At 40.3% G+C, this 11,136-nt stretch overlaps 1 protein-coding gene across 1 annotated transcript in view; it reads left to right on the plus strand.

Annotated features, from left to right (window-relative positions):
• LOC115595399 (mucin-2) overlaps positions 1 to 10,752 on the plus strand; it is a 33,837-nt gene extending 23,085 nt beyond the window's left edge. The window contains exons 30-46 of the mRNA XM_030439820.1: positions 114 to 142; positions 314 to 445; positions 746 to 2,074; positions 2,189 to 2,395; positions 4,563 to 4,804; positions 4,940 to 5,126; positions 5,800 to 6,028; positions 6,281 to 6,447; positions 7,140 to 7,209; positions 7,341 to 7,450; positions 7,615 to 7,646; positions 7,742 to 7,892; positions 7,993 to 8,030; positions 8,171 to 8,278; positions 9,050 to 9,089; positions 9,203 to 9,311; positions 10,379 to 10,752. Of these exons, the coding sequence (XP_030295680.1) occupies positions 114 to 142; positions 314 to 445; positions 746 to 2,074; positions 2,189 to 2,395; positions 4,563 to 4,804; positions 4,940 to 5,126; positions 5,800 to 6,028; positions 6,281 to 6,447; positions 7,140 to 7,209; positions 7,341 to 7,450; positions 7,615 to 7,646; positions 7,742 to 7,892; positions 7,993 to 8,030; positions 8,171 to 8,278; positions 9,050 to 9,089; positions 9,203 to 9,311; positions 10,379 to 10,547 (3,349 nt within the window). The 3' untranslated portion in view covers positions 10,548 to 10,752. The remainder of the gene's footprint in view (positions 1 to 113; positions 143 to 313; positions 446 to 745; positions 2,075 to 2,188; positions 2,396 to 4,562; positions 4,805 to 4,939; positions 5,127 to 5,799; positions 6,029 to 6,280; positions 6,448 to 7,139; positions 7,210 to 7,340; positions 7,451 to 7,614; positions 7,647 to 7,741; positions 7,893 to 7,992; positions 8,031 to 8,170; positions 8,279 to 9,049; positions 9,090 to 9,202; positions 9,312 to 10,378) is intronic.
• Positions 10,753 to 11,136: the final 384 nt, after the last annotated feature.

The raw sequence follows: 11,136 nt of genomic DNA on the forward strand, positions 1-11,136 counted from the left end.
GTACACATGTCTAGATATTTACATTTCAAGGGTAACCATAATATGAAAATCTGTACACCTTTCCTTATCATTGCATTAATTATCAGATGTTTTTACTGTCTTATCTATGTCAGCCGCTGTGAAAATGGAACAACTAAGTGTAGTAAGTATGAAATATATTCATGTACCATGACATTTAATATCATGTGCTAATTAACAGTTAAACAAAAATAGGCTTTTTGGCAGTTAGCTTTTCAAATATTTTAAAGTATATGTGCCTTCACAGAACTTAATTTCAAAACACCAAACCTCAATTCCACCTCTACTCCAACAGCACCTCCACCACCACCACCAACAACTACGCCTGCCACCACTCCTACATCAAGTACTCGCATCACAACTATTCCTTCCCCCACTTCTCCACTGACGACTACAACTACTTATTATTCCATGGAAACAACTGTGCATTCCACCACTTCTCCATCAATGAGTACAAATACTTCAACGACCACTGAAACAACTGTACCTTCAACCACTTATCTATCAATGACTACAACTTCTTCAGCTACCACTGAAACAACTGTGCCTTCCACCACTTCTCCATCAATGACTACAGATACTTCAACTACCACTGAAACAACTGTACCTTCAACCACTTATCTATCAATGACTACAACTTCTTCAACTACCACTGAAACAACTGTGCCTTCCACCACTTCTCCATCAATGACTACAAATACTTCAACTACCACTGAAACAACTGTACCTTCCACCACTTCTCCAACAATGACTACAACTTCTTCAGCTACCACTGAAACAACTGTACCTTCATCCACTTATCTATCAATGACTACAACTTCTTCAACTACCACTGAAACAACTGTGCCCTCCACCACTTCTCCATCAATGACTAAAACTTCTTCAACTACCACTGAAACAACTGTGCCTTCCACCACTTCTCCATCAATGACTACAAATACTTCAACTACCACTGAAACAACTGTACCTTCCACCACTTCTCCAACAATGACTACAAATTCTTCAGCTACCACTGAAACAACTGTACCTTCAACCACTTATCTATCAATGACTACAACTTCTTCAACTACCACTGAAACAACTGTGCCCTCCACCACTTCTCCATCAATGACTACAACTTCTTCAACTACCACTGAAACAACTGTGCCTTCCAGCACTTCTCCATCAATGACTACAAATACTTCAGCTACCACTGAAACAACTATGCCTTCCACCACGTCTCCACCAACGACTACATCTACTTATTATTCCATGGAAACAAGTGTGCCTTCCACCGCTTCTCCAACACGGACTACAACTAATTCAACTACCACTGAAACAACTTTACCTTCAACCACTTCTCCACTGACGACTGCAACTACTTATTATTCCATGGAAACAACTGTACCTTCAACCACTTCTCCACTGACAACTACAACTACTTATTATTCCATGGAAACAACTGTGCCTTCCACCACTTCTCCAACAATGACTACAAATACTTCAGCGACCACTGAAACAACTATGCCTTCCACCACTTCTCCACCGACGACTTCAACTACTTATTATTCCATGGAAACAACTGTGCCTTCCACCGCTTCTCCAACAATGACTACAACTTCTTCAGCTACCACTGAAACAACTGTACCTTCAACCACTTCTCCATTGACAACTACAACTACTTATTATTCCATGGAAACAACTGTGCCTTCCACCACTTCTCCAACAATGACTACAAATACTTCAGCGACCACTGAAACAACTATGCCTTCCACCACTTCTCCACCGACAACTACATCCACTTATTATTCCATGGAAACAACTGTGCCTTCCACCACTTCTCCATCAATGACTACAAATACTTCAACAACCTCTGAAACAACTATTCCTTCCACCACTTCTCCACCGACAATTACAACTACTTATTATTCCATGGAAACAACTGTGCCTTCCACCACTTCTCCATCAATGACTACAACTTCTTCAACTACCACTGAAACAACTGTGCCTTCAACCATTTATCACACCATTGAAACAGGACCCACACTCACATCGCCAGTATACATCACAAAAGAGAGTAAGTTTTATGTACTTGTACTGAATATACCTTAAATTTTTTTCAGTCAGTCAGTTACTTAACAACCTCAACAATGTTTTGTCCTTTTTGTGGTCTCACTTTCCTATGCTGTAGATTATCTGTGTATGTGTGAAGACCTGAAGAGGAACAAAAGCTGGAGTTGTGATGTGACATGGACAGAGGACTGCTTCAATAAGATTTGTAAAAATGGGACGATAGAGTTGACCCCAGTGGTTTGTCAGGAGCTTACAATTCCCACCTGCCCAAGAAATCAGGTCACAAAAGTCTCAGACGGATGCTGTGAAACTTGGAAGTGTGACTGTAAGTGTATCCATGTGTGTCTCTGCCACTGCTCCAGCTTTCCGTTACCCCTCTCCTCTCCTTTCTTTTGTATTTAACTTTCCACACACCGTATTTTTTGGACCATAAGGCGCACCGGATTATAAGGCGCACTATCAATGAACGGGTCTATTTTCTCTATTTTTCATACATAAGGCGCACCGGATTATAAGGCGCATTAAGATAAACAAAACAGTCAGATAAGTCGAACTTTATTCAACTCATTCATAACTCGTTGATAATGTTCATAACTCTCAACATTGTTCAGTTGTAACACATAACATACAAAACAATACACTCACTTTATCAGTTCATTCCTCATCCACAAATCCATCAAATTCTTCATATTCAGTGTCTGAGTTTAACAGTTGGGCGATTTCGGCATCAAGCATGCCCGGATCCCTCTTGTCATTCTCCGAGTCAGTCTCTTTGCTGTTACTCAGCTGTTCAGTGATGATTCCGGCCTTCATGAAAGCTCGGACGACACTTGAGACTGATACCTTAGCCCAGGCATCCACGATCCATTGGCAGATAGTGGCGTAACTCGCCCGGCGTTGCCTCCCTGTCTTGGTGAATGTGTGTTCGCCTTCTGTCATCCAATGCTCCCACGCAGCTCGCAATTTAACTTTGAACGACCTGTTGACACCAATATCTAGCGGTTGGAGTTCTTTGGTTAATCAACCCAGCAAGCTCCGAATTAGTTTGCTTCACTTGGGTTTTGACAGTATCGGTGCGCGCATGAAGTCGCAGATCAATAGGGACGGAGATTTGTGGATTTGTGGAAAAAGCCATCCGGTCTCTTGACGTAAACTTCTCTCAGCCACTCACTCATCTTCTCCTCGTCCATCCAGCCCTTTGGGTTAGCCTTGATGATGACGAAACTTTTCTTTTGGCAAAGTCTTCCTCTTGAAAATGACCATGGGTGGTAGTTTCTGGCCATTAGCCTGGCAACCGAGAGCTACAGTGAAAGATGACTTCTCGTTCCCTGTGGTGCGTATAGATACCGTGCTGGTCCCTGTTTTCTCGACAGTACGGTTCACGGGGATGTCAGTGGTAAGGGGGACCTCGTCCATGTTGGTGATGTGTTCTGGCCGGATCTTCTTTTCAGTGATCTTGTTCTTGCAGTAGGTGCGGAAAATGGCTATCTTTTCTTCGTAATCCTTTGGTAGTTCTTGTGCGGATGGAGAGATTACGCCTTTTCATAAAACGGAAGCACCAAGAAGGACCTCCTCGAAAGTCGTTTATCTTCATGTCACTTGCTACCGCTGTTGCCTTGAGTCATATAGTGACTGTAGAGATGCTTCTACCTGCTGTTCTCTGTTCAATAACCCACTGTTCAATTTTGTCCTCTAACTGTGGCCATCTCGCTTTGTTCCCTCAGAAATTCTGTTTGGTCTTCTTTACTTGGCGCAGGTCATCTTCTTGCTTCCTCCACTTCCATACCATTGATTTATTAATGTTGAATTCTCTCGCAGCTGCTCTATTCCCATGTTCTACTGCGTGACTGATAGCCTTGAGTTTGAAATCCGCTTCGTAAGCATGTCTCTTAACAGGTGCCATTTTGGGGTCCTTATACACACAACATAATATTATGTTGAAGCACAGTACGTATTACTCCGCGAGGCTCCTGACTACGGTAGCTGTAATGCTCCAATAATCCATCAAGCAGATGGATTTTTGAGTGCCGTGTACCACATAAAATCGGTTCGAGGTCAGTAAGCACAACCAGAATTAATACATAAGGCGCACCGGATTATAAGGCGCACTGTCGATTTTTGAGAAAATTAAAGGATTTTAAGTGCGACTTATAGTCCAAAAAATACGGTATCTATCTCTGTTTTTGTGGCTAGGTAGGGTATTTTATTTAGATTTTGAGTAGACTGTTAGTAATGCTGCTCTCAATTTCCTTAAATCAAACTGAAATGAATAATTTGTCATTATAACACCAGACTTGCATAAAATATTACCACTACACTTAAGGTAAAGCTGAGGCAAATGGTAATGTAGTTAGTCTCAATAAAGTATTGTACATGTGTAGGCTAAAGTTTGACTGGATTATGATGCTAGAGAAATGACTGGGGGATCACCATGGTTAATCAACCTGGTGGGGAGCACAAATGTCTCTTATCCTTTCCCATACCGTCTCTAGGTCGCTGTGAACTATATGGGGACCCCCACTACATCTCTTTCGAAGGTGTTACCTTTGATTTCTTGGAAGACTGCACCTACATACTGGTGGAGGAGCCGTCACCACGTCACCACCTGACCATTGTTGTGGACAACTTCTACTGTGTGCCAGGAATCCCAGGCTCCTGTGTCAAGGGAATCATGCTGAAATATCAGAACAATACAGCTAGACTCAGTATAATGCCACATTTGTTTGCAGTACAGGTAGGATGTAATTCAACTCTCTGTTTATTTAAGTGTGTCATATTTCTCCTTATATACTGGCTGTAATATTTTTCTGTGGAATGTTATTGAATATTTTTGAATATTTTTTCAACAAACTGATAAAATCTACCCTAGGCCACCCTGAACGATGAGGTCATAGAGCCACCACATGAGGAGAATGGGTTGAGGTTTGAGACCACAGGGTACCAAGTGTTCATCTACATGCCAGAGATCCGCTCTTATGTGTCCCTCAGTCCAACTTTTACTCTTGTGGTCAGTCTGGCCAGGGAGCACTTCCTCAACAACACCCAAGGACAATGTGGTGGGTAATGGATCGAAAGGGATGGTCCAAGAGTGTGGCGAAGTGCACATTGTGTTCCTGTTATATACATGTGTGTGAGAGTGGATTTTCAGACAATGTTGAAAAAAACTACTTTTTAACATGGTGGTTGTTATCTTAAATTAGCATGCAGGCTAACTAAACAGAATGCTTAGCTTAAAGCTGCATTGAACAACTTCTGACCACTAGAGGGCAGAAAGAAACAGCAGTCCCAAAGGAACACATTGTCAAGTGTTAAGTCAAATTTGTCGTCCAGTACCTAAAAAAAACTTGTTTGAGGTTATGTGCTGGATATATCTACATACAGTTTGTATGTTAGGACATAAACATATCTGTGCATACTATTGAGAGTTGATATTTTTAAAAATCTTTTGATCAGATCATAATATCAAATTAATTTCTTAATGCAGGTGTAACTGAGTTGTCTCCTCTCAAACTGCATACTACTGTGCCAGAATAATCTTTTCTGATTTAAAGGTCTTGTCCATTATGGTGCCAACTATGGTTCCTATTGATATTTAAGGTGCCACTAAGCTGCTAACCCCTCTGTTTAATGCACAGTCTGGAATGGGTGTTTATCAATAAAAAAAGGTATATATTACGTATCAGATCACACATTATCTTCACTAAAGCTCACCTCTCCTTCTTCTCTCAGGTGTGTGTGGTGGCAGATCATGTATCCGCAAAGGAGGGCAGATCGAGGACAGCAGCTGCTGTGATAAGACGGCTTATGACTGGCTCTACGACGACCCATTGAAGCCGGCCTGTGCCTCTGCACCAAGGGACGTACCTTGTCACCCCGGGACTACTCCTATACCTACATGGACACCTTCTTCCACCACTTCCTGCCCTGCAAGCTCACTGTGTGAGCTGCTAGACCACCCGTAAGCTACACACATGCACACAGTAGTAGTCGATATTAGCAACTGCATAGTACTAGCAGCCAGCTAGTACCACCTTTGTAAACATGTGGAACACTTTTACGAGTCTTCCCAATACTGTATGTAATTTTCTGTATTCAATCTTTTTGATGGTATATGATGTTGTTTGACCTTTGTCTTTTTGTATATTTTGAGTTGTTTTGTGTTGTAAGTTTTTTCACTTTTGACTGAAAATCTATCTATTCTGTTCCATAGAGTCTTTTCAAGTTGCAGCCGCTCTGTGGACCTGTTCATTAAAAAGAAGAACTGTGAGTTTGATTCATGCAGGAATGGTGCCTGCTCTTCACTGGAGCAAGCTTCTGAAGAATGCAAGATAGCGGGTTTCTGTATTGACTGGAGAAGACTGACTAACGGAAGCTGTGGTATGTGCCCTATTTTCTTTTTATCTTTCTCTTTTTACACCGCTGGCCTGATGGAAAAACATTTGATCCTCTGTATGTCCTGTACATATGGACATACAGAATTGACATTAAAGTTGACTTTGACGTTATCTTTTATCCTTTTTATGCCCCCATGCCAGTGATAGCTGTGGCCGGTGGCATTAGGTTTTGGGGTTTTCTGCCCCTCTCATTCTAGTGAGAGCAATATCTGAGGAACGCTTGTAGGGAGATTCTTCAGATTTGGCACTTGGACTCAAAGATGAACTGATTAGATTCTGGTGGTCTGCCAGAAAGCTGAAGGATCCAGAAACATTATTACCACAATATTCCAAGATATGATCCAAATATGATGATATGCATTGTGATATTCTCCACAGTTTTCATGTTCAGATAATATCTAATACTGAGTGGGGGATAATAGATTTTATGCATCTAAAATTTGGAGTTCCTGTCATCCAAGATTATGTGGAAATTAGGTCATATTTGAACCACATACATGACAAAAATAAGGTGTATCTGGTATCGTTCTGCCTCTTGTCTTGTGTATGTGTGTGTGTTTTCTTGTGTTTTATGACCTTGACTGTAATGATGTATTTGTTAAATTGTCAGTGATGCATTCCTTCTAAATGTGACTCTCACATTAAATACATTTTACATTCTTGTTCATGTTTCAGATGTGCCATGTCCAGCAGGATTGATTTACAGACAATGTCATGAAAAGCTAGATGACGTCTGCTATGGAGGGTTTGTAAAGTTACCTTTAACATATATTAAATTACATTCCCACAGTTGTGTTCCTCATTCTATTTAACCCTAAATATTTCCCCTGTCAAGACTTTCACTAATTCTGCTTCTCTCCTGGTTTGGCTGTATAGAGTGCGTCATCCCGGAGCCCCCATCGAGAGCAACATTGAAGGCTGTTTTTGTCCCAGCGGCCTGCTGAGGGCAGGAAATCACTCAAACATGTGTGTCCCTGACTGTACCTGTGAGTAACACCGTCATAAGACTAACACACCAAGATAATCTTTGAAAGTGTTAGGCAATGCAATGCTTTCTGATCTGCTGGCTATCTTATTACAGTACATGTTCTGGCTGTAGACATCCATTTTCACACATTGATAATGTAGAGTTTGTTTTCCCCTTCAACAGATTGCAAAGGGCCACACGGTGAACCCAGACTGGTAAATATCTTTGTCTCATCAATGTGAAAGTAGTAAAATCTGTAAATCTAGATTGGGTTATTGATTCTCAATACATTTCTGTTTCTGTCCTCTAGCCTGGCGAGGTCTGGCAGTCCAACTGCTACCTGTGTACGTGTAACAACCGGACTCTCATGGAGGAATGTATTCCAAAACCAATCGTGCTACCTCTTTGCAGCCCCAACGCTGTACTGGTGAACACTTCTTGTTGTGGTGATCAGACTTGTGGTAAGCACTGGCACTAAATAAGAATGTAAAATGACGGTTTAAATATTATTTTAGAGACTTTGCATTCATCACAATTAATACTTCATGTGTTATTTTTCAGTTGAGAAGACATGCACTTACAATGGGAAGACATACATGGTATGTTATGTCTAGTTTAACAACAGTTTCTGTATATGACAAAGAAAAGTTTCTATCCCTTAGAAGAGAATTTGATTTTAGATGTAAATGATTGAAAATTGTACTGTGAAATGTATCAATATCTGTCTTGGTGTGTGTAGGTGGGGGACGGATGGATGGACACCAGCCGTCCCTGCACGTCATTCAATTGCACCACCGAGGGTATTCAGACTGAGACAAGAGTCTGTCCTGCTGAAAACTGTCAGGAGGTACTGCACACCCTCGGGCTCTGTTCCATCATCAATAACTGTAACATCTTACAAGCCTAATTATTCAGTCATAACTCATTTATTGCTGCATTTCCCACCAGTTTAGGAGTTGTTTTATAATGAAAGTATATTGTAAGTATTGCTTAGAGCTGCTCTTAGGTCAAACCTTTATCTTAAATGCAAATTGGAACGAAGAAAACTTACATTCATATTCTTTGGGTGTAGATAGAAAGCATTTTTTTTCCCACATGATGAAACATCAGCAGGCAAAGGGACACAGGATTTTTAAAAAATAAACGTCACGATAACAATTCGACATTAAAACCTCTAAAAACAACTGCACCTTTTTTATATATGTATATATTTTGTTGAATTGAGCACTCACATTATTCCAAATGATTCCAACAACACCCTCTTGCTATAACGTCCGTGAAAACAGTAACACCAGGTTATATGTCAAAGAGTGAGGAAGAAAGTGGTTAAACTAGCTAGCTAGCCACTTTATTGTTTGCTATTGCAGCATGGCTTACTCGTCATGGCTCACAATCATTCATCACTGTTTGCCTGGCATTCTTGTTTAACCACGAAGACAACAACCTCATGATCTGACTCTATTTTATGACATCATTACACCACATCATCTGTTTTGAGTTAGAGACACACTAGGGATAGAAATAACATGCTGTGCAATTAAATAGCTGATACACTAGAACCAAGTCACAGGTAGAATAACAAAAATCTGACCTCTAGCTGTTGTGATTTAATCAACAGGCGGACAGAATTTGGGATAACGACGGCTGCTGCTATAAATGTAAGTTAAGTCAAACTTGAGAATATACTGAAGTCTTATACACCTGCTGACAGTTTGCAGATTTTTGACATAATTTCCAAATCAGTAATCTTCTGCATTTCTTCCCACTCCAGGTAACCAGAGCTGTGCTCCGAAGGTGACCAGTATCTACCTGACCCTGGAAAATTGCACCGCCATCATGCAGATACCTGTGTGTGAGGGCCAGTGTGTGTCTGAGCCCAGGTGAGAGGAAATATTTTTCAATACCATTTGCGATACTTTGGGGAAAAAATCTGCATTGTAGGGCTTGATCTTTTAGATTTTGACGAAAAGATAAATATGACTAGGCAAAGCACAGAAAGAAAGACTGGAATTTTTTAATCTATGTCTTTTTTTAATCTATGTACTTTATTATTCCCTCATCCGTACGTTTTTTGCCTCGCTTCCCATGCCACATCTTTTGGGCTACATAAACTGCTTTTTAAAATCTTTGATTAATAATGACAGTTCTAGTTTATCATCGTTTAAGCTCCTCTTCTGCTTTTATAAAGGGTGTGTATTGCGCTCGTCGAGGTCAGTGAGGGCACCCGTGATGATGTGCACACTGAACTCTTCTGTTTCTGCTATTTTCAGTTTTGTTTTGTTTTGTTGCTCCTGTAGATTCCACAATTTTCACATCTCATAAACATTTAGGAAATGTCCTCATCTTTCAGCTAATGGACTGACAACTCCCTCATAAGCCCTGATGTTAATTTTGATCCTAAATTTCAGACAGACAGCAGACAGAAGCAGTTTTGTAAATTGTTGTAATTTGATCATTTATGACTCCACAACAATGAAATGAGGCATGAACTTGGTCCGGATGCTTGTCCTCTCACTAAATTTGTTGGGATATGTGCAACAGCAGTAATGATAGTCTTTCTGTTGAGTTTATCTGTTAATACATTCAAACTTTGATCTGCTTCTGGTTTAAACGCTGTCAGCATTTAGAAATAAATATCCCACCTTTTAAGAAACATTTGCTTTGTTTTTTTACATTAGGCCTTAATGATGTGTGTGTGTCAACTTTATGTCAGAGACACAAGAGTGAGTCCAGGTCCTGCAGGAAAGGTGTATTGATACTGCGGAAAATGGGCATTGAAACCATTTCAGTATTCATTATCAATATGTATAGTTATATGGATATTTTTCTCCACACAGATTGTTTTAACACATCACAAAGTTTACATTCTAGTGACTTTCCTGAATACTAACTCTGGTTTCAATCCTTCTCTCCCCTTCACCCTTATGTGCTCGGTCCATGGCAACAGTGTGGTGTTGCGCGGTGACCTGCAGGTGGAGCAGAAGTGCCGGTTCTGTCATGAGCGGAGCTCCGAGAAGAGACTAGTGACCCTGCAGTGTTTTGACCTTACTGCCCGACAGTATACCTACAAGCACATCACCAGCTGTGAGTGCAGAGCCTGTGAAATACTGAAGTAAAAAGTACTGACAGCATAGACAGGAGCCAAGTACAAACAATATTGTATTTGTATCCATTTGAATTGTAAAGAAGATGTAATTTCTTGAAATTGAATGGTTACTGATCAGAATCAGACTCAGGTTTATTGCCATGTAGTTTTCACATACTGTGCAAGGATTATGCCTAGGCATTTTGTTGCATAACAATCACCGTAGTAAGAGAAAAGAAAAAGACAAATGTACACATAATGTCAAGAATCATAAATCATTATAGTAAAGAATCTGAAAAGTTATATTAAAAGTATGTAATATATTTGTTTTGACAATGATCTCTATGGTGTTTAAAACAAAGAGGATGGAATGTGCACAAAACCAATGTATTGCATCATCTCTTGTTATTATTTCCAAAGCAATTACCATCAAATAAAGTGAACCATTTACTAATCAACGAAGCTTGTAGTCAGTCACACACCTGTGTAAATTGACATTAGACCAGGACTGTAAACTGTGCCTTAGCACTAAAACTTTTCTGAAAACTGTCAGCTATCACTGCATAACGTTAACCGAGTAATTTTCATAAACCAGCTCCTCGAAAAAGACCTCCAGATAG

This window comes from Sparus aurata, chromosome 14, assembly GCF_900880675.1.
Source record: "Sparus aurata chromosome 14, fSpaAur1.1, whole genome shotgun sequence".
NCBI classification, from domain to species: Eukaryota; Metazoa; Chordata; class Actinopteri; order Spariformes; family Sparidae; genus Sparus; species Sparus aurata.